The sequence below is a fragment of the Thamnophis sirtalis genome, unplaced genomic scaffold, assembly GCF_051295495.1.
Source record: "Thamnophis sirtalis isolate CommonGarterSnake01/CBP01778 unplaced genomic scaffold, rThaSir2_p1.2 scaffold_14, whole genome shotgun sequence".
Taxonomy (NCBI): domain Eukaryota; kingdom Metazoa; phylum Chordata; class Lepidosauria; order Squamata; family Natricidae; genus Thamnophis; species Thamnophis sirtalis.
Genome location: NW_028261394.1, coordinates 24051285 through 24075102, shown reverse-complemented (window position 1 = coordinate 24075102; position 23818 = coordinate 24051285). Strand labels below are relative to the sequence as shown.

Genomic DNA, 23818 nt, shown 5'->3' with positions numbered 1-23818 from the left:
AGCTGCTTCTCGTGACCCGGAGCGCTCCCGGGCATTTAAAGGAACATTTCCCAATCTGTCTTCCGCGCCGCTCTCAGCAAGGAGATCGGGGCGCTGGTTTTGGACTGAGGACTGGTCGCCTTCCCAACGGAGCCTTTCCCCGAACTGCGACCATTACCCGGGTCCTCGTTCAAGGCGGCTACAGTGACAAACTTTCACCCTTCCCTCCTTTTCTTAGCGGAAAAACCGAGGCTCTTCTTCAGGCCCTGCCGGGGGGGGGGGGACACTTGGCCCGCATCTTCCCCATCCTCCCTGTGTCTGACAGCTCCTTTTACGTAGTTTTGTAAGGTTCAATAAGACGCCCCAGAAGGGTCCCAACCACCATACAGGAGGGCCCTGGTTTTTGGCCCCCAGAACTCTCCTCCTGCAGGCTAGAGGGGTTTGTGTGGGCTGCAATCTTTGTGAAGTCCGACTGAAGAGGCTCAAGTGTGGCCCCTCAACCCTCCCAATTCTTTTTATCTTTCAAGGTTTTTATTTTTTATTACATATTTAAATATATTTTATAAACAAAAGTGTCTGGGTTTTTTTCTTTTACATCCTCTCTTATACATAATCCATTTTACATCATAGTTCTATTTCCAATTTCAGCCATCTTATTCTCTTTCCATATTTTTCATCTTAAACTTTTCTTCTTAATACATAAACAATATCATTAATTTCCCCTTCAGAGTTAAACCAAATTATCATTTCATATTCCATCTGTTGGCCTAATTTACTATAAGTAACATAAATCCTCATGTTCAATTTTTACATAAAAACATTTAAGTTAATTATCCACAATTAATGTTACTATAATTCCCTTATATCTTAGTTGGCTACATGCCATTAACAATATTAATACATTTCCCTTTAATCTACTAATATATCCCTTCTTTCCCTTCCTCCTTCTCTAACCATTTTCTCTTGGTCTGTGAAAAAATCCACTTCTCTTTTATTCTCTGCTTTCCTCCCATTCTCCTCGCTTCTTTTTCTTTTATTTTTATAATTATTGTATCTTTTCTTCAAAGTCCTTTTTCTCACTTTTTATTTTATTGTTCTAGCAGCTTTTCCCAGGGTTTTTTTCTGGTCCTTTCCCACTATTCCTTTCTATGCTCTTTGATTGGTTTTTTTTTGGGGGGGGGAATTCCCCCTTGCCTACATTTTTTTGTGCCATTGAGAATCCCAGTGATACTTTACTCTGTTAAGTGTCCAAAATCTCAATCTTTTGATTCAGGCCTGCAATCTGTTTTTTATTTTCAGTCCTTCTTCCTTCCATATTATCTTCTTGTTCTTCATTTGAGCCCTCTTTTACCCTCTTCTCTCCTATTTCCTGGTCTGAGTGCTCTATCTGAATTTCTTTTTCTTACCATTTAAAGTTCCACGCACATTTTTAGCATCTCAAATAGTTCATCAAACATCCAGAGTTCCATAATACCAGTTTGACTAATTTAACAATTTTTTTCAAAAAATTATGCTATATCACATTTAATTAAAACTTAAAGTCCACACAGTCCTTTCCCTCCTTTTATTTCCGAATTCTAGGGTCCAATTCTAATTTTAGTCCAGTCCAATCCAAATTACAAATTTATTTTTTTCCATGGCCATGGAAAGTCAAATCCAAACAGTGTTGCAAAAACAAACACTCCTTAAAAGTTCTCACAGTTCTGAAGTATCATTTCTTGTAGCCAAGGTCAAATTCTGCAGCTGCACTTTTCCTTTGTCTTTCCCTAAGTCTTGTAGTATTCTCTTCTCACCAGAATATGGCTCTCTCTGTAATGCACTCCGACCAGCTGATTATCAAAAATGTCAAAAACCACTTTAACTCCACAAAAAGTTTTTAAAAAAATTAAAAATTAATTTCCCCCCAGGTTCTTTCTTTTTGTTATTTTTAGTGTCTTCCAATCCCAATATAAAAATAAGGCTTTAGTATTTTAACCTCCACTTTGTCCTTCTTCCTCCATGAAATTTCCCAAATGCCAATTAGTCACTAATTCAGCTCCAGGACTCTTTTAAAATCCAAATTCAAAGTTTCTTTTTACCTGTGTGAGTTGTCCAATCACTTACCCAGTTCCAGCACTCCATTCTGACACCACCTGCTCAGAAAGCTTAGTACGGTTGCCCCAGCTTTAAAGCAATCATTTAAATATGGCTGCTGCCCCCGCTGTAGGCTTGGAGAGTTTGTCTCCCACCTACAGAGGAACTTGCCAGTTCCTCTTGGTCATCCAAAACGCCTCTCCTTCCCTGTCCCTTCAAGGCAGTTCCAGTCCAAAGACCCCCTGACAGCAATTTGTCAGGTTGGATTTTTGTGGGGCTCGTTGGAGCCTGCTATTTTCCAACCAGTCTCACCGCGACACTTCTGGTTTCTTCAACCCTTCCAATTCTTCAGTGACTTGAACAAAAATGCAGTGGTAATACTCACAAAATCTTCATGTTATAACAATGGAAAGAGCAAATTCCCTAGAAGAAATACAGTTCTGAATGATCAAGATTGGATGGAGAAATGGGTTGAAAACCCACAGAATGAAATTTAATAGAGTGCAAATCGCCTCACTTAACAAACAAAGTGAAATATACAGTGGGAGGTCCCGAATGGTATTTGAGAAAATATGCTAGTTGATATGAAGTGAGTTGTGGTTGTAAAAAAAGGAAAGATGCAATTTTAGGTTGCCTCAACAGAAATATAAACTTTCAAATCACCAGAAGTAAGTCTTTCACTCAAAGGACTCGCCTTATCTCTAGTGAATCCATTTGGGAGACTTTAAGAAGCATTCAAGAAGCTGGAATACGGCATTTATTAAAAAGCAAAAGTATCAGGAGAGGTAGAAGGAATTGGGAATATTTTGCCTTGCAGACTGGGAGGGGTATGATAGCACTTTTCAGACACCCACAAGAATTCATGTACTTGAGGTCCGGTCTCATTCCAGGGTGGAGGCACAGCTGAGTAGATTTAAGTAGATTTAAGGTACAATGAGTCAGATTCCACCGTTCTTTATGTTTTAGCCTCCAGTCCTCTAATCATTTTTATTGCTCTTCTCTGCATACTTTCTAGAATCTAGAATCTAGAGTCACAACAACTTTTTCACATCGTGACGTGCGATTTCTCCGCGGGTCGCCCATGAGGCCAATGATGAAGGAAGACACGGACACGAGTCTTCTCTCGGGATGAGCCGACCCAGAGCATAGTCTGGATGACTCTTTTATTGAGCATACACAAGGAAAGGGTGGAGTCACATGGTCTATGTGGACCAATCATGGTTGTACAAGTCTATGGTATAGTAACTCATTTACTTCCATGTAGACCTCTGAACCTAGAGAATGCCCATAGTCAGCAAATAAATCTTTTACTAGCATGCAAACTTCTGACCCCTAGTTAATACTGCAGAGTCAGCACGCAAACTTTTGACCCCTAGTTAGTGCTGAGAGTTAACCAGTTGTGACCTCTGACCTACTTAGTGCTTAGAGTTAAGAGTTTGTGACTTCTGCCCTACTTAATGCTTCAGAGTCAGCAATTTGTATTACTGATCTTATGGTATGGTTGATCATTACTGCTGTTGTATACGTGTTCCAGCATAGCTATGCATGCCTACACTTATGCTACAACAGTGATGATCAAAACTGAATGCAGTATTCCAAGTGTGGTCTTATCAAGGCATTATAAAGTGGTATTAACACTTCATGTGATCTTGATTCTATCCCTCTGTTAATGCAGCCTAGAACTGTGTTGGCTTTTTTGGCAGCTGCTGTACACTGCTGGCTCATATTTAAGTGATTGTCCAGTAAAACTCCAAGATCCCTCTCACAATTAATACTGTTGAGCCAGGAACCACCTATACTATACCTGTGCATTTTGTTTTTCTTGCCTAAATATAGAATCTTATTTTTTTTCCTCATTTAATTTTATTTTGTTAGATAGAGTTCAATGTTCAAGTTCTTATCCAAGAAGCTTCTTCAGCTCTGACTGGATGATGAGGAATGAATGGCTTAATATTCCTTGCAAACAGCTGGTCATTTGCATTCTTTTAGAGAGTTGTTGTCCATTTGGAGGTTTATCTGTGTCCATTTTGTTAGATAGTGCTCAATGTTCAAGTTTGTCAAGATCCTTCTGTATCTTAAGCCTCTCTTCTGGAGTGTTGACCATTCCTGCCAGCTTGTTGTTGTCCACAAATTCATTGCGTTCCCTATCTATCCCCTCATCCAAATTATTGATCATCCAAATCATTTAAACAGATCCTTGGAATACCCTACTGCAGTGGTTCCCAAACTTGGCAACTTTAAGATTTGTGGACTTCAACTCCCAGAATTCTCTAGCTAGCTCTTCTGGCTGGAGAACTCTGGGAGTTGAAGTCCACAAGTCAAAGTTGCCAAGTTTGGGAACCACTGCCCTACTGCATACTTCCCTCCATGTAGATACAGTTCCATTGAGGATTACATGTTGAGTGCGTTTGGTCAGCCGCTTAGGAATCCATCTGGTGATGGTGGTGATACTGACTAACCCACATTTTTCTACTTTATCTAGTAGTGGGTTACGGTCTACTTTGTCAAATTCCTTACTGAAGTCCAAGTAAATTACTTACAGTGTTCTTCACTAACTTTGTCACTTTGTCAAAAAATGCAATGAGACTTGTTTGGCAAGATCGGTTTTTGACAAGCCCATGTTGGCTTTTAAGTATGGCTTTGGTCACGGTTAGCAAACTGGTGGCCTGTGGGTTGGATGTGTCACATGCAGGTTATACCCACCCCAGCTGTGTGAAGGGAAAAACGTCATGAAACATCACATGATGGCAACGTGATGCTGCAAGTTTGACACCCATGTTCTAAGTGTTCACTGATTCATTGCTTATTTTTTCCAGAATCTTCCAGGTATTGAGGTCAGGCTGATGGGTCTGTAGTTTCCTTTTGAGCCTTAGCTTTCCTCACTTCCTATTTGCAGGCTCCGGCTATTTGCTGATAATCTGCCTTAGTTATGTGTCCCTCTTTCCACTGTTTATACTTGTTTTGTCTTTCTTTATTAGAGAGTTATTTATGCAGCCACTCTGGTTTCTTTTGAGAGCTGTTCTTTTTCTTCTTCATTGGATAGGGGGTTGCACCCAAAGTGGGATTTTGTGATTCTAGGGACAGGAACGTTAAAGGAAATTGATTTAATCCCCAGCCCCTCCACACACACCCCAATTCACAATGCTCAAAGAGTAAAAAGGCCCCTTTAACCGACAGCCAGAGATAAACCTTGAAGTCTCTCCTTGGAGCAGGAAGGCGAGGCGCAGCAGCTGCTGGAAGGCAGACCGTTGGGAATGACTAAGCCAAGAGGCTTGCTGGACGCAGCACCTTCTCTCATCGGAAGGAAACTTTTGATCAGGGTCAACAACATTCGTTTTATTTCTGGCGTCAGTTTCCCATCCCTGAATTAGTGTTTGTTTGTTTGTGGAGGGGGGAGCTGTATGTTGGCCGTGCATCTTAATGGCTGTTTGGGAGTTTCTGGTTTCCTGGAAGCGAGTTTTCACGTTGCCCTTGATTGAATGTCAGGGCCAGAACATCCGTGCGGCGCTTCGCTCGCAGATTAAAAAGCTTTCAGCGCAATTGCAGCGCGTGGGCGGCAGTCGCCTCCTCTTCGCGGCGGTGCTAATGGCTTCCCTTCCGCTGAGCTGAGCGGCTCTGTTTACCGGCTGCAGCTTTTGCAGCAAACAAGCGCAGGCTTCGCGCTCTCAGGCTGTAGACCTGGCTGAGGCCGCCCGTCGCCGTTCAACTCCGGTTCCCATTGGCAATAACCCCCGTCGCCCCCCAGGGAACCCCGCAGCAGATCCCCCCCACTGCGGAGTCTCAGAGAGCGGAAGGGCGCCTCGGGGCTTTTTTTGGGGGGGTGTCCATCCTCCACACGCTCCCCAGGCCTCCCCCAGACGGGCCTGGAAGCTCCCCGCGGCCCAGGCACCCGGTCAGCAAGGCGGGGAGGGGCTTCCGCTCCCTTGCGGGGGTCCCTTCCCCTCCACACTGCCCCCTCCCCCCGCCAGCACGCCGCTTCGGCTCCTGGCGAGGCGTTTTCTCGGAAAGGCCCCGCAGCGCCCATTAGCCCCTTGATTGGCGGGGGCGGCTGGCAGCGCTTCCCAGAATCGCCCCTCCGGCCTGGCTGCCTCCGAACGATCGTGCTGCTCCTGCGGCTCCACGCGAGGCGCTTCTCGCGGGATGCCGCTAACTAAGAGCCGCTGCGGGGCGGGGCGGGGTTCGGCTGGGGCGGCCAGATGGGCTCCCCCCCTCCCGGCCCGTCCTTCGGCTCAACGTTGAAATGGGGTCATCCCGTTCAGTTCCTGGCTGCCCGGGAGCCCCTTTGGCCCCCGAAGGCCGTGGCTGCCCAGGTCGGCCTTTCCCAGCTGCGGAGAGAAAGGAGCGGGCGAGGGCCCAGCGACGTTTAAGGGCGACTCAGGCGGGCCGAAGGGGAAGCTGCAAGCGCTCAGGGCGCCGAGCCTTCTCGGAGCAAAGGTGGCTGGGTTGGGCTGCAACCAGTTGTTGCCACCGTCTGAACCCAAAGCGCAATTCTTGTTGGTGAACTTCGTTGTGTGGCTTTTCATTTAAGCGAAATCATCTCAAAGTCTGGGAGAATCTTTAGGTGGCTTCTACTGGCCACCCAGGAGGCAGGGGCCGCTGGGTGCAATTCAGACACTCCCAAGGGGCCAAAACTTCCCTGCACATCCCGCACCCAGGGACCCTTGTGCCCAAGGCAGTCGACCCCCCTTGGCTGCCTTCCCTGCACCAAGTGAGGTCTCCATGCCCCCTCGCCCATCCTGCAACAGCCAGGGCCCCCTGGTGGATGTGTATTTGTTGTGGGGGGGGGTGACCGCCTTCCCCCTCTCTCCAGCCCCCCTGACAAATTTCACCAGAGTAGCCCCTCCAGGATCCAGGGCCCAGAACAGGCACTGGGAACCTCCTTTTTTAAGACAGGAGCATAGTTTCCAGGAGAGGGAGGGCCCTGTGGGCAAAGTGGGCAGGGCCCAGCCGAGAAGCCTGCCTGCCTGCCAGTCTCACGTGGCCAAAGAGAAGCTCCTGCGACGACAACCTCCTGGCCAGCAGCCTCACTGATAGGCTGAGATGTGGGTCAGGATGAGAGAAACCTCCATGTCAAGAAGGCTTTCCCAATGGTGCCCCCTTAGGTCCTTTGTGAGCTCCCTTTGTTGCAATAAGCAAGATGGACAGCAACCCGTTTGCAAAGGGCCGACACTAGTTTCCGAATTCTGGTGCAGAATAACTTCCACGTTCCTTTCTCTTCTGCTGGGCTTCCTCCTCGGTTTGATTGCCTTCCTGAATCATCCTCCTTCCTCACCAGCTGAACTGTCATCATCACTAATCCTGCAATGGCTTTTTGATGCCTTTGCTACAAATACATGCCAGGTCCTTCTTGAGCAGGAACAGTAATACAGGTAGTCCTTGACTTACAACCACAATTGAGCCCAAAATTTATGTTGTTAAGTGAAACATTTGTTAAGTGAGTTGCCCCATTTTACAACCTTTCTTTCCACAGTTGTTAGTAGCCCAGTTGTTAAGTGAATCTGGCTTATGATTATGTAACCTTGGGACAGAGTAACAGTCATAAATAAGAACCAGCTGCCAAACATCTGAATTTTGATCACATGATTATGGGGATGCTGTAAAGGTTGTAAGTGAAAAATGGTCATGTGACATTTTTCAGTGCCATTGTAACTTTGGTCACTAAATGAACTGTGGTAAGTCGAGCAGTACCTGTATACCACAGATATGGCAGGATATGACTGCTGATTCCTACCTCTTCCCTTCCATTTCTCTAGGTATCACCAGAAGAAAGGTTTCCATTTTGTCTGCTTTCTTAAGCATAGATTTCCTTGGTTGTCTAAATAAATCTCTTGACTTAGGGGCAAATTTTCTCCAGATTCTACTGTAAATGGCGTTTTCTCCCTCGGTTGGCCTTTCGGAATCCACCTGCCTGCTACAGCCTCTGCTTAGTTAGCAAAGAGCAGCCGGTCACCTGGTGGGCAATCGCTGGTGGTCAGCACCTCAGCACTTCTCCCTGGCTCAGCTGAAGCCCACAGTCCAACAAAGGCTCCCTCCGTCAGGGCTGGAAAACTCCTGTTTGTTTTCCTTCTCTGCTTGCTCAGGGCTCCTCTTTACATCAGTGACAATTGCTGTCTACACCACCCAAGAGACCATTTCATTGACTTGGAGAAAAAATTCCCATTTCCCTACAAGCACACCTGACTGTTTCCAGGCTGTTTGGTCTCCCAGGTCTCAGTTGTTGGTGAAGATAGGCTGGTCAATTCAGTGGCACCAACAGGAAGGATGACATTCAAGGTGGGCACAAAGTGGTCGTCAGTCCCCCCTCCCCCTTTGTTCATGGGGGTTGTCCTGATTGTTGCTTAATCTGATTTTATTCTTTCTGTCTTTGAATCCCTTAGAGTGGGATTTCTTCCCGTTTGGTGCAGCCATGTGTGGTAGAGTGAGCCACCTATACGGGGCAGCTCAATCCAAAGTGGCCACGATGCTCTGGATCCAGTGGGGAGACACTCCCTGCGGAGGCTCCTCAAGAAGCTCATTTGGTTCCAGGGAAACTGAAGAGCAAGTAAATCCTGCTCCCTTCCCCAGTTCCCATCCAGGTTGCGCATGGCTGAACCCTTTGTCCCTCCAGTGGGCCCATTGCCCTCTACCTTCCCCACTGCTCTTCCCAGCCAGTGCCGGCTCCCTATAGGCTGTCTCCCTTGGGATTAGCTTCAGACAAAAATGGGTCCTTCCTGCCCATTGCCCAGACACCATTTGACCTGCACCCCCGGCCAATCAGATAGTGGGCAGCAGCCATGGCACTGGTGTGTGTGTGTGACCAAGGGGGCTGTGGGGGGACAGCGTGCAATACGATCACTGGCAGGCTGGGAGAGAGAGCAAGAGCATTGGTGGCACCAGGCTTCTGGCCGCCAGCTGTCTTCTTGCCTGGGGAGGGGTGGGGTGGGGTCTAAAAATCAGAGAGATTATAACGGCAGCAAGATTGCTGGTGTTGCAGTATTGGAAGAAGGAAGAATTTCCTACTATTCAAGAATGGACGTTAAAAGTAGTAAACTTAGCAGAGATGGCCAAAATCTCAGCATATTTGAAGGACTATTCTGATGAGAAATACAAGCTGGAATGGAGAAGATGGATTGACTACATTCAAAATAAATATTGGACTACGAAATTTCAATTAGCCTATGAATGAATGAACAAGGAATGTTACAATTTATCTAAAGTTAGCTTAATAAAAGGGGAGTTAAAGTACAAGAGGAGCTAGGATGCTATAGTTAGCTCATGTTAGTGTATGATTGTTAAATGTTTATACCCTGTATTTTGCTCTGGGAGGTTGGCGGGAGGGAGGGTTGGGGTGGAGGGAGAGAAGGGGAAATATTTGTAAAATTTATTAAAACTTTTCATTAATAAAAACCAGGGATCAATCCCCAGTTCATTTGAGGGACAATTGGACAAAGGATTGGAGTCTTCCTCACAATTACCATTAAACAACCAGATGGGAATTTGAGACTTAATGCAAGGGATCCTTCGTATCACTGTTTGCAGAAATCTAATAAACTATCCTGGTTTTCAAGCAGTTTGAAATAAGCCTCTCTGATGGTTTAGTTTTATGCTATTTTCTTTTCATTTAATGGGGCCCCACGCTCTCTCCCCGTGCTGTAATGAAGTGCTCTTCAGGGGGCCTCTATGCTGAAGGAACATCTTCCTAAATAGCTGGGGATTTGGTAGGACCCTCCATTATATCCCAGGAGGAGCCATGTGATAGTCCTCCAGGTGCCTATAAAGAGACCACTGGAGGAGCCATCGGTGTGATGTTTGTTCAGAATCCCTCCCACCCATTAGGCAGCCACCATGTGCTCCAGTCAACTGATTCTGAGTGATGGATATAAAGCTGTGGTCAACCAGCTTCTCTCCAGAGCTGCGACCTTTTGACAGAGGCTGGCAACCACATCCAGGCACGGTGAACTTTCATCTTTTGTGGTAAGGATTCTGGACCGTGGCTGCATCCTGGTCCATGGATGGGAGCCACAGCCTGGGAACAGACTAGACTTTCTGGTGGTGGGTCAGTTCTCTTCTTTCCTGAAAGAATGTCTTCTAATGTCTGAAAGAGGAGCTCCAGAGGGAGGCAAGGATGGGCAGAAGGATGATGATGATGGGGAGATGAAGGCAAGATTATTGCTCTCCAATTTCATCATCACCTACCTTAGAATGGGGGTGAGGGTAATGAGAATTATCTGGAGGGCTCTCTGAACCTTTTGCATGGGGCGGGGGGATAGAACAAGAACAACTCGAGGGATCTTTAGGCAGCTGCAAGGGGGGAACCTGAAATGCTGTGGGTCAAAAAGCACTCACCAAATTGGAAAGACCCCATAGATTAGAGATTGTATCATCCTGTACAAGACTTGCTACCTCTTTGTTCATCCCTGCCTTGTCTGGTTCTCTTGCATCTCTTCTGGGTCATCGTTAAAAGGTGTCCTGACTGCTGCGTGTGGGGAGAGGGGAGGAAGAAAGAAAAGGGAAAGGAAGAAAAAGAAGAATTCTACAGGGCCATTGCTCTTGTATAGACAGCTAGGAAATCATCCCAGAGTCAGGCATGGCATGGCAACAGGGGACCAACTTCTCTTAAATTGACTGAACTGTCCATTCAGGCATCCTTAAGTTCATATCTGCACCCCCAAGATGGAGGTCAGCAGGCTTTGAAACAAACACAAGGAAGCATGTCCTTCTCCCCCAGATGAAAATGCTGGGGCCTGGCCTTTGAACGGTGGAAAACTTAAATGTTTAATCCTTCAGTGAAGGGGGATGAAAGGGGGTGATAGCACAGCCCCTCTGTTAGCAGCAGAAGAGCAGCTCTCTCAGCCCCAGAGATGGCACAGGAGAGAAAATGGAGCCTCTGTAGGATGCCTCTCCTGGCATAGGTGCCCTCCAGAGCTGGCCTGATAGGGACGAGGCTGTCGCAGCTTTGGGGTGGGAACCTCAATCTGGGGCAGAGGCTGCATTCCCCAGGGACAATTGAGCAACTGAATCCTGCAGGGATGAAGCCATGGAAAGACTTCCCCAGTTCTAGCCTAACAAAGAATGACTGAATGAGGCCTTAGCCAGGGACAGAATCCAATTTTGGAAAGATGGTAAAATCAATCTCCAGTTCTAGCTGGAAAAAGGCTATAGGGCAAAGTGGGTGAGAACAGGATCCTGCGTTCATTGAGGGGGGGGGGAAGGGGAGGGAGAGAGTACTAGGACACCTCATAGGAAGAAGACCTCCTCAGGGGCAGGAAGGGCAGCATTTGGACAGGCAGGGGAGTTATTAACTAGTATAACATCGTCCTCCCCATCACTGCGAATTTGCTTGAAATCGGGAGCAAAGAAGCCAGGTTCCATCGACTCCCCTTCTATTAGACCTGGCAGAGGCATCCTGGAGCTGAGTAGACCTGAGTTTGCAAGCCCCCACTAGAGACCCTGCCCCAGAATGGGGAGGGAGCTGTGCATATGTCTGATCTCTTGCGAGGGGTGAGAAGGGGCCGTGTTCCTGCCACTGAAAGAGAGGGAGCAAGTGATCCAGCCATAGGGTGATAGCAAAGTGTTTGCTGCCCTGAGTTACCTATCAAATAATAAAAACAGGATTAAAAATTAATTGAATAAATAAATAAATAAACAATTAGATCAGACAACCAGCATGACAATATTGCTTCAAATTTGGTACAACAACCCATCTCACTTTTTTGCACTTCCTCGAATACCAAATTTGATCCATTATTTACAGTAATCAAATTATTTGTCTAAACCATCTTTTCATAAAACATAGAATATAAAATAATGGGGCTGGAAGGGACTTTGGAGGCCTTCTAGTCCAGCCCCCTGCTCCAGACAGGCAACCTATCATCCCGGTCAAAGAGTTGTCCAGTCTAGTTTTGATAATGTCCAGCAATGAAGCCCCCACAACTCCAGGGAGCCCTTCCTCCTGTCCTTCAAAGCCCCATAACTGCTTTGCCCCGTCTTCTCCTGGGTGGGGAAAGGTCCAAATGGACTCAAGCAGAACAGAACTCCCTAGGCCGAAGGAAAGACATCACAAATAAAGAGAAATTATTAGGAAGTAAATGGCTCCCATGAAGGAGCTTAAACCTCTAGGACCAGATCTATTTTGCCTGAGAAAGCCTTTCTAGGACCCTAAAGAAATCCAGGAGGCAGGAATGGTGCTAGAGGACCAGAGGAAGCCAAATGTAGCTTCTGGACTTCAAAAAAGGGGAAATATCTGTCATTTCAGATTAGCTAGCTGAACACCTAATTGTCTAATGAGCATGTATATTTTTCCATACAGTGTGGCTGTAATATTATTATTTATTCTTTTTGTTATTTTATTTATTTCCCCTTTTCAATTGGGGTATTATTATTATTGATTTAATCTTCAATTCGATTCACATTTGGGACTGGTAAAAACTGAACAGTTCAAGCCCAAACCAAGGACCTGAGAGCTGCTAAAGTAACATCTGAGTTTATAGGCAGTTTCGAGTAAGGCGATTTTTTGCAAAGTCAGGACATTCAGGTTCAGAATTTCCATGTATCCAGGCAGCCCTTTAAGGGATATTGCTCCAACGGCTCCTATGACTATTGATACAACCATTTGTTTCTTCCTCCACCATCGATCAATTTGCAGATCGCAGTATTTGGTTATTTTTTCTAGTTGTTTCTCTTCAATTCGTGCATCACCCAGTATTGCAATATCAATGAAACAGACTTTTACTTTTTTCTTTTCCACAATAGTGATGTCAGGTGTGTTGTAGGCCAGATGTCTGTTTGGATTCAAAAGTCCCACATTATTATTGTTATTATTTTATTTAATGCTTTGCAAGTGCACTTCCTTGCGTGTCTAATTACATTTGGCCAAATAAAGTATTAAATTCAGTTCAATGCAAACAGAGTTAAAATCTGGAACAGATTAGCAAGCAGTCAGTTTGTGAATGTTTAGGAAAAAAAATACTTTTTTAGCAGAAGAATGGATTCATCAATGTCAATCATTCCCTTTTTTGGGGGGGCAAAGTGGCCAATTTATTGCTTGGATTATTGGCAGGCGACCCCAACAGCCTGACAAACTGAACAATAAAAGCTGTTGAAGAGTGTGACCATTGCTCCCTCCCTCTCTCCCTGGGGGTGTTTAACCTGAGGCTGCATCCCTTGATGCCTGGGCTGGGCAAGGAGGAGCTGCATCATCTCCAGTCTTTGCTTCTATGATCATTCAGAGCCAGTTTGATGCCTCAAAATGCAGATTCTTTCCTTTTCACTCCACTGGCTATGAATCAATGGCAAAATGGTCCCTGGATTATAGGGGTCCCATTTCTCTCACTTGAACCGCATGGTGCTCCTCTTATTCAATCCCTCAGCAGCCAAACGAGAAGCATGAATACATCCCACCAATCCTTTAAGGCATCCCGGTGACTGACTGACCCATCGATTCAGTTGAAATGGCTCCCATCCATCTGTTGAACCCTAAATGGCTTGAGATACAGCACTTAAAAATTGTCTCCCTCCTGAGACAGCCTGTGAATGGTCACTGCTAGGCGAGGCATACTTGGGCTCCATCTGTGGGCTGATGCACGTGGGAGTGAGATTGGGGGGCAGGGAAGAGCTGCAGCCAGCAGAGCAGAGGCAGCTTAGCCTGGAAAGTGGGTGTGGAACTAGAGTGTGCCCCCCCCCTAGTTTCTTGGACTATAAAAGTGGCAGGATGACGTTCAGAGATGCACGTTCAGACTTGCAAGATTCTGTTAATGTAGCTGTACGATAGAATAGAACCGGTGAAGACCAACTTGCAAAGGTGATATCAGTCTTGCAAGCCTGGAAGAAATTTCTCCCCTGTTCCCCCTGCAGCCCCCCCCTTCCCCCTTTAATGAAGAATCCTAGAGAGTTGCAGCCAATCCCCAGGCAGTCTCCCTTCAAATGGAAGGTATTGTTATTTTCTGGCTAAAATAACTCTGGGGCCAGAATGTCAATAATGGGAACATCTTATTTAATTAGTTTTTATTATCTTTTATGGGATATAGATGTAGATATAGATATTTTTGTGCACTGCTGTTCACATCCTTTGAGAGGCACACCTGTTCTTCTAATAGGTCAGCCTGCATTAGCTGACCTATTAGCTGGGCCAGCTCTGACGCACACAGGGGCCCTTATGAAGGAAAACAAGCATGCCCCGCCCCCCTGATGTTCATTTCATTTCATTTCATTTGGGGGGTGATATATGCTCTCCAATGGAGATGTTCACCTCATACAACTGAACAGCACAATGAAGAAAATATGTTGTCTTTGGAACTGAACAGCATCATGTCTGTATCTCACAATAAGGGCCCGAGTGTTTCTGAGAGATTGCAGAGAAAGTATACTGATCACAGAATCACAGAACTATAGAACTGGAAGGCCCTTTGAAGATTTCCTATCCAATCCCCTTCACAGAGCAGGAATCTCAGGCGAAGGCATGTCTGGTCTCCTGGCAAGGCTGAGTAGGTACAATCTGCCACGCCCACTGCTGTGTTTATCCAGGCTTAGTTTGGACTTCATGATGCAAGTGGGTCAAAAGTGTTTTTTAAAGTGAAAATAATGTAGCACATCCATTTCCGTCTTTTGAGTAATTGAATATCACCTGCTGTGGCAGAGTAATGAATAATGAAATGGGTAGGAGGACGATGTTGGGAAGGGTCTCAAATGTGTGTTTCTGCAGCGATGGATGGAGACCATAAGGTGGCAAGCTCAGCTTTTTGCTCGACTGCCACTTGGTGGCTCTGGGTGGGTCTCACAACCCCTGAACTCTTCCCCATCCATTTGGCCTGCAGGTGACTTGAAGGGATCATGTTGAGGCAACTGCTGCTGTCCTTGGGAGTCCTACAGGTGACCCTGGCCTTCCTGGCTTCTGGCCAGGGCCATCTGGACGAAAGGGGACCCATCCTGGAAGAGACAGGCAGGCCCAGTTCCCCAGGCCTTGAGATGGTCAAGGAGGTCCACATCCCAGGTAAGTGCTTCTATGTCTTCTCCATGCAGCTTCCAGATGTTCCCATGTTTGGTCGTTGGTGAATAGAAACAGTTGATAGAATGACAGAATTCATTCTTAGAAAGAAGAGTATTTCTTTTACACTCCCACACCTTCCCATACCAGATAGTTGCTGGCTATTTTGATTCTGTTAGCCCAAAATTGCTGTGTTTGTGTACCTGAATGATTATCGGATAGCTTACAGTAGATTGTAAAATACATTCCCCTCCCCCGCCCCCACAAACACAAATGAAGAGCACCCAACTCTCCTAGCTGACAGAGCAGAATCTTCCTGCTGATCAGCAGAGAAGCTTCTTCGATGGGCTCATGAATGACCTGGAGACACTCTGGTCCTAGCACACACACACATGCACACACACTCCGCTGTGTGGCTGGGTCTTTCTTTTTCAGATCAGCCTCCTTTACTGGATCGTTGTTGTATGGATTCCTGGAGGAAAGATGGGATAAAAACAAATAAAAGTAAGTTTATGAGTACAGCCTTAAACTATGAAAGGAACATCATTTACAAAGTCCAGGCCAATTTGATGGGCTAATTTGTATTTGTCACCTCAATTTGTTTCCTAAACCATTAATGGTTACCTCAATTATTTGGGGCAACCTTACAGGTGCAATTTCTCTGGTGTTGCTGCACATTTGTGCTCCAGCTCCACCAGGGAATGACAGAAAAGCACCCAGGTATGCAGCCAATGAGATATATAAGCAACCTCATTCCTTCCAAGAGTGGAAAGACACCGAGATTTAAAAACAAGACTGTATTAAAGTTTCAGGCTAAAGCATCAGAACCACACATTAAATTCCATTTAAGAAGATTTATTGCTCACCTCTGTGCACAAGAATCTGGTCAATGGAATTCAAGGGAGGGGGCTGGGCTTGGACTGTTCTTGGCAATTTAACAACTTCAGATTGATTCCCCCTTGGGTCCACCCCTCCTCCCCCAGGTTCTGCCTCTTCTCCTCCTCCAAAGTGTAGTCATGCCAATATATTAAGATGATGTGGCAGATGAAATTCCAAAGAAGGAATAAAAATAACCACTGAAAGAAATGAAGGACATAAGATAAGAGATAAATGTCCCTTTTACCACATGATTCACTATACTACTTCTTCATGTCTTTCCGCCTTTGCAAATAATTCAAGCCTCCTTGGAAGATTGAATGGATTAATAGGAAAACCAACATGTGGTGATTGGATGACATTGATGAGATTACCAATAAATGAAAATAGATAAATCAGTATAGGAATTGATGGAAGCAAGAATTATTTGCAAAGGGAGGAAAGTCCTGTTTATTGATTATCAAATTTATATGGCTGCCCATCTCACAAGAAGTGACTCTGGGCAACGTTTAGCAAAAAAAGTGAACAAAACCATAAACATGTCAAGACAGTCTTTTTTTTTTTTAAAGAACAGATCAACTAATTGAAGAGATTCAATCAGCAATGGAGCCATCTCTAGGTCTTAGCAGGGCCCTAAATCCCCCCACCCCCGGCCTAATGACAAAGCCAGGCATTGAGGGACTTTGGTAAATAAGAAGGGATAGAGCTGAGCTCACTTCAGAGAAGAGAGTGAAGAGGGCCTGCTCAGAGATGGGACCTTCTGGATGCCTCACTTGCTCAGTCTCATGGGATGAGATGGAATCAGGAAGAGGCATCCTTTGAATACCTTGTCCCTATGCCATTAAAGGTCAGAGGAAGCCCCTGGACCCAGTGTGGCAACCGGTGCAGCTGATAGAGTAGAGTTGTAGTATGCTGAGGAACACGTATCCAGTCACTGCCCAGGCTGCTGTATGGTGACCAGTTGAAGTTCCTGGAAACTCTTCATCCCATGCAGAGCACATTACGGTCACCCAATTGGGAGGTGATGAGGGCATGAGTGACAGTTTGCAGAACCTGCCAACCTAGGAAGAGTTGCAACTGGTGCATATAAAGCTGTGCAAAGGAACCATGGCTCCCCCTGCTCTATGAGTCATGAGTCCAGGAGGATCCCCAAATTGCACACTGGGTCTGTCTGGGGCAGTGCAACTCCATCCAGCACCACAGATGGGGTAGCCCCAGAACCCTTAACCATCTTTGCCCTCAATTCTCTTCTAATAGTCAAATTTCAGTCACATGGGAAAAACAACCAAAACATAGCCAGAAAAAACCATCAGCATTCAGACCTGTTTTAATAAAACTATTCACACACACACACACACACACACACACACACACACACACACACACACACACATCATCTGTACTGATTCCTCTATTCCCCATTCATGTACTAACATTTTAAATAAAATATACTATAGCAACCAATCAGGATCCAGAACTGTTTCTACTGCAGAAATGGTGTCAGAAGGACAGACATTAATCTTAAATGCCAGCAGTAGCTGAAACAGCTAAGTCTAAAACTGATCTGAAGGCTTAAGTTATGGTCCGTAGCTTAGACGTTTAGGTGCCAGGAGATTTGTTGGGCTCCACCATAGGGTCAGAGCACCATGGCATCCCTTGCCTGCTGATTCTTAGCTCCACTCATCACATTTAGGCAAAAAAACTCTTCACTCGTATGTAAAAATGGTTTGTTTTTATGTTTATCCACATGAAAGGAAGCATGCAGTGAGGTACTCCAAGAGTCTTGTTTGGTGGGGGGACCAGTGCTTTTCAACATCTTCATAAATGATCTAGACGAGGGGATAGGAGGAAGATAGATTCAAGATTCAGAAGGATCTTGTCAGGCTCAAACAATGAGTTCTCTCCAACAAGAAGCGGTTCAGTGGTGGTAGGAGTAAAGCCCTACACACCGGCAAAAAAACCAAAAACAAATGCAGAGTTACAGAATAGGCACTTTCTGGTTCCATGAGAGCACATGTGAGGCAGAGCTAGGGGTCCTGGTGGGCCGCCACTTAAGTATGAGCCAGTCAGGTGCTGCAGCCTCCAAAAAAGCGAATGCAGTCCAAGGCTGCCTCAGCAGAGGGATAGAATCAAGATCATGTGAAGCGACAGTAGCACTTAGCAGCTCTGCACTTGGAGTCCGGTGTCTACTTCTGGTCACCACAATAAAAAAAAGATGATGAGACTCTAGGAAGAGTGCACAGAAAAGCAAGAAAGATGACTAGGTGTCTGGAATTTAACCAGATAATGAGTCATTGTGGGAACTGAGAAAGTCTAGTCAAACACGAGGGGTGATAGGATAGTCTTGAGGGGCTGTCAGAGAGAAGAGGAGGTGGACTTACTTTCCAAAGCACCTGAGAGCGTGACAAGAAGAATGGATCAAAACCTATCAAGGAATGATCCAACCTAGAACTAAGGAACATTTTTCTATCACTGAAAACAATTAATCAGTGGAATGGCTTCCCATTAGAAGTTGTGGGTACTCCATCGCTGGAGGTTTTCAAGAAGAGACTGGGCAGCCATATAGGGTCTCTTGCCACAGGCAGGGGATGAGCTAGAGGACCTCCAAGGTCCCTTCCAACCCTAATATTCTATGTTCTGTATTCTATTTAGTGAGAACTAATTCTCATGAGCGATGCCTTCTCTTGCTTAGAACTACTGTTGGAGGTTTGCCAAGAAAGTTATCATCTCTCTCCCAATTTTCTTACATTTAGTACCCAATGGGCCCTCAATGACTCTATTGAGTGCTGAAGCTCAGTAGATAGAACAGAGTTGCCTACATTACATGGGTGGTGGTTGTTCTCACTGAACTTTTACCATCTCTGCTTGAATTGCTTTCGGATTAATATCTGGTGGGAAGAATACAGATGTCATCAATATACTTTCTTTATAGTCCTGATAAGCATTCAAGTTTACCTCCCACCTTTTCCTCATTGGCTGAGTACTCAGGCTGTCGCAATCTATCCAAGGCACCTAAAATGATTACATTATTCCCTATCAGTTTCTGGGGGTTGTCTCTAAACCAGTTACCATGCCAGCAAATTCCAGCTAAAACCAGTTTTGAACATACCTGGGGCCTCTCATCCCTTCGTTCCTAGGTGCAGCTTTAGGCATGAGCAACATTTATAAGATTAGATAAGTACACAATGTATTCATTTCAAAGATTAGTACCTTCTTCTACAATTTCTATAAAAACAATAAACTTCTTTCTCCTTTCCCACAATACGTTGGGGCTTCTGATAGAGGCCTCAGTCCAGTTTGGTTTCTCAAATTCCTTTGGAAGCTCTTGGGATCTACTGTAACTTTTTTATTTTCTTTCACAGATTTTAAACAAGTGGCTCTGGAAACACAAAGAGTCCAAGATGATCTTGCACCAGCAGCCAGCATGATGGTAACCTAAATCATTTTTTGATTCATTCTTTCTGCTCCTGCAAAAAATAAATCTCCAAAAAATAACTGAGGACTGTTTTCTGCTTTGATGGATAGGAACTCTGCAGGGTCCAATGTAAGAGGAGGGTCCTTCCCAGCCCTGAAAGCTTTTAACCTATAGAAATGTTTGCCATTCAATAACCCGTGATTTGCATGCAGAAGGACCCATTTTCTCTGGCGTAGCTGAGAAAGAGCTTGCCTTAGACTCTAGCGTGCCTTGACCCAGCTTGGTCCACGGACTGATGCAATCTGCCCACTTCTTATCTTTCTAAACTGGCTTTTTTGCACATGTTTTGCCAATCCATCAGTTGGCAAAGTGATCAACTTTTTGGAAGGCCTTTCTGTAAAGTTGGAATCTCAACTTTTACACAAAGCAACCCTCATGGTTCAGACCTGAGTAATATACGTATGCCATGTTTGGAGGGTCCCCATTGTCTTACAGGAGAAGAAATGTCTTGATAACCAGATTCGTTTGCTGACTGTCCACCTGGAAGAACCTTTGTGCAACTTCAGATGGCTCCTTAATGCTAAGCTCCTTAACGATTATGTCAAACCACCTGCAAAGAGCCTCTAATAAAGTCTCTTGACAGCTTCCAAGTGAAATCCCATCCTCAAGTCATCACAGTTGAAATTGTCCACACCAGTTCTTCTTCTTCCCTCTGCTTTAAGGCACGTGGGAGCACACAGCAAGAGTGTTTTAAGCAACTGAATTTTCAAAATGGCTGCCCAATCTTTTCTTGAACACCTCCAGTAATGGAGTACCCACAGTTCTGGGTTACAAACCGTTTCATTGGTTGCATTCATTGTCAGGAAGTTTTGCCTTAGTTCCAGGTTGGATTTCTCTTTAACAAGCTTCCACCTATTGTTTCTTGTCCCACCCTGGAGTGCTTTGGAGAATAAGTCAACCTCACCCCTCTGGGGTCCCTCATGTACCCAAAGATGGCAATCATGTCACCCCTAATTCTTCTATTCATTAGACTAGACCTACCCAGTTCCCTTAACCAGTCATCCTACAATTTAACCTGCAGCCTTTTATCATCCTAGTTGCTCTTCTCTGCAATATTTCTAGGGTCTCAGCATCTTTTTGTATCATGGTGATGAGACTAGGATGCTGTATTCCAAGTGTGGCCTCGCTGTTCAGTATAAAGCAATACTATCACTTCTTTGTGTGATCTTGATGCTCTCCCTCTGTTGATGCAGTCCAGGACTGGATTGGCCTTGCAGCACAGGGCTGGCTCCTACTTAATCAGGAGTCCACTAGGTCTCCTAGATCCCTCTCAGAGTTGCTATTGTTCAGCCATGCTTATACTGTAGTAGTGCATTTATTTTTTCTTGCCTAAGTGCAGGACTTTTTCTCCCCATTGAACTACATTTTAACAGAAAAACATATGATAGTTGGAAGCGAGCTTGGAGGTCTTCTAGTTCAACCTCCTGCTCAAGGAGGAGGCTCTATGTATTTCAGACAAAATCTTCTTCAAAACCTCCAGTGATGGAGCAAGCACAACTTCTGAAGGCAAGCTGTTCCAACTAATTTACTATCATCTCACTGTCAGGAAATTTCTCCATTGTTTCTTGTCCTGCCTTCAGATGCTTTGTAGAATCGGTTGACCTATTATATCTTATCAGCTAGGCCCTATGCTCAAGTCTAGCAAGATCCTTCAGATCTTGAATCTATCCTCCTCCTATCCCCTTGTCTAGATCATTTATGAAGAAGTTGAAGAGGACTGGCCCGCAGACAGAAACCTTGGGTTACCTCACTGCGTGCTTCCTTCCTTGTGGATAAATATACAAATAAACTATGTTGGTTTATTTTTATTCAAGCTTTGCATACCAGTGGAGATTTTTCTTGCTTAAATGTGATGAGTGGAGCTAAGAATCAGCAGGCAAGGGATGCCATGGTGCCCTGACCTTATGGTGGAGCCCAACAAATCTCCTGGCATCTAAACATTTAAACTAAGGACCATAACTTAAGCCTTCAGATCAGTTTTAGACTTAGCTGTTTCAGCTACTGCTGGCATTTAATATTAATGTCTGTCCTTCTGACACCGTTTCTGCAGTAGAAACCGTTGTGGATCCTGTTCAGTTGCTGCAATATATTTTCTTTAAAATGTCAGTAGATGAATTTAAGGCTTACTTTTAGCTGGGTTTTTCATGGCGGTGTCTTATTCAAAACATTAAAAGGTTGGTAAAAATATGGGCTGACCAATCCTCCTCCTGGAAGCTGCATTGCTGGTGGCAGCTCTGAGAAACTCAGGCTTGCCCACTGGTGGCTAACCAGGCCATGCGCCCCTTAGAGATCCATTCATAGTATATAAACAAGGCTTGGAGATTCAATAATAAACCCTGGCTTAAAAAGGTCCCAGACTGTTTTTCTAGTTGATGCCTTCACTCCTTTTAAAACATACATACAAGCATGGTTTTCTCTCCTTTGCACTTGTAATGTATTTTCCAGCTAGGTTCATTTTAGAACTCCTCCGACTTGCGTTAAATGCTGCCCCACTGTGACCCTCTTTGTGGTCTCCTTGCAGATGATTTCAGCAGCCCTGCAGGCCCAGGACCGGGAAGGGCGTTCCCTGCGGAGATGTGTCCGTGTCCAGGAATCCTGCCTTGGGCACAAACTGCCATGCTGTGACCCGTGCGCCACTTGCTACTGCCGCTTTTTCAACGCTAACTGCTTCTGCAAGAAATTTAGCAGTACTTTCCCCTGTGGCAGGAACTAGCTTGCTTCCTGCAGGCTGCCACTCACTGATCTTGAATAGATGTGGGGTCCATAGATATTTCTTTTACATTCCAATAAATCGCCTATGAGAAAGAATCCATGAAATGTGATCTTTTTTTTCATTATGCTAATTAAAACCAGAAAGCTAAAAGCACTTTGGCTCCAGCTTCAACTGTTTAGGTTCTCCAAGCTTTCACCCGACCTCAATCAAAACAGGAGTGTCACAGGGGCCTCTCCTCTTATTTCCACCATTTCCATAATCTGACTTTTACCTTATTGCTCAAACCTATCCTTACTTTCCATGGATTTCTGTTTTTGACATTGCAATATGGTTTTCAGATTCTTTTATTTACAGAAATACCCTTTTGCCTCAACTCAGCAGGCAGGAGCCAAACTGTCTTTGATCTCATCTAATGGGAGTGCTATTCCCTATTCTCCAAACCAGAACTAAAAAATATAGAGGTGACTCAAAAACAGATTTCGTGCATGTGAAAAATATGGTAACCCCCATGAGAATGGTGAATAGTACAAACAATAAAAAACAAATGTAAAAATTACTCAAAGAATGTCTCTGGAGAACTTGTCCTAGTTATTCTATAAGTAGTCCTTGACTTACGACTACAGTTGAGCCAAAAAGTTATGTTGCCAAGTGACACATTTGTGAAGTGAGTTTTGCCCCATTTTACAACTATTCTTGCCACATTTATTAAGTGAATCACTGCAGTTGTTAAATTAGTAACAGCATTGTTAAGTGAATCTGGCTTTCCCATTGACTTTGCTTGCCAGGTCACAAAAAGTGATCACATGAACCCAAGACACTGCAACCATCATAAATATGAACCAGTTGTCAAACATCTGAATCAGTGGTGGGTTCCTACCGTTCAGACTGCTTTGGACGAACCGGTAGTGGTTTGGCGGCCTGGGTTACTGGAACCAGCAGCGACCCAGGCCTGCCATGCCCCCAAACTGATTCTTGGGGGGAACAATTTCAATTGCACTGTGCACACACACGCAGCATGCACACAAGCGACCGGCAACCCACCCCTGATCTGAATGTAAACCACATGATCTTGGGGATGCTGCGATATAAGTTTGAAAAATGGTCACGTCACTTTTTGCACTGTTGTCGTAACTTTGAACAGTCACTAAATGAACTGTATCTGCCAGCCCAGGATTCCCCAGAACCTTTGTCTTTTGTTTGTTGAAAGAAATGTCCTTCTGGGTTCAGCTCCAAGTGGGGAAGAAGACACTGGAGACATGGAGGCTGCTTGGAAAGATGGTTTATTGTTGGACAGGGCCACATGGCTTGAGCCCTGAACAGAAAAGGTGATCACGTTTCAATGTAGGTGGAGAAGAGAAGGGCTGAGGAAGGGGCTTGCTAGGCTTTTTATACCATTTAGTCCCACCTCTGTTTCCTGTTCCTGTGCAAGAAATGTATTCTGATTGGTTGTCAGACTCCCATGGTGCCATGCAGGGGGCTACTCTCTAGGCTTTTGAATCCATAGATGAGTTCTCAGATGCCATGTGGAAAGTTGAATAATATCCCTTCCCCCTACAGCTGCAGTGGAGAAGTCTTTATTATGTAAAGTGGGCTAGCCTGGCTAGTCTTAATGGGTCTATTGACAAAGTGAGGGTAGGCAGGAAGCTACAGGCAACTATTCTGTCTTTTAAAACATGCTTCTTTTCACATCCAGAGAAACATTCTGCCTTTTCAATATTTCCTAGGATATTTCATTTTTTCT

General features: G+C 45.0%; 1 protein-coding gene across 1 annotated transcript; it reads left to right on the top strand.

The window, feature by feature from the left end:
- Window positions 1-14387: 14387 nt before the first annotated feature.
- On the top strand, window positions 14388-22150 carry AGRP (agouti related neuropeptide). The gene is made up of 4 exons (XM_014069847.2): window positions 14388-14513; window positions 14844-15019; window positions 19252-19319; window positions 21886-22150. Exons 2-4 carry the CDS (start codon window positions 14860-14862, stop codon window positions 22075-22077), a joined length of 420 nt encoding a protein of 139 aa, XP_013925322.2. The 5' UTR covers window positions 14388-14513; window positions 14844-14859; the 3' UTR covers window positions 22078-22150.
- The last annotated feature ends 1668 nt before the right edge of the window (window positions 22151-23818 follow it).

Coding starts and splice junctions, on each gene's coding strand:
- AGRP (XM_014069847.2), top strand. CDS start 14,860: ATGTTGAGGCAACTGCTGCTGTCCTTGGGAGTCCTACAGGTGACCCTG. Junction 15,020..19,251: donor CAAGGAGGTCCACATCCCAG/GTAAGTGCTTCT, acceptor TTTCTTTCACAG/ATTTTAAACAAGTGGCTCTG. Junction 19,320..21,885: donor CACCAGCAGCCAGCATGATG/GTAACCTAAATC, acceptor GTCTCCTTGCAG/ATGATTTCAGCAGCCCTGCA.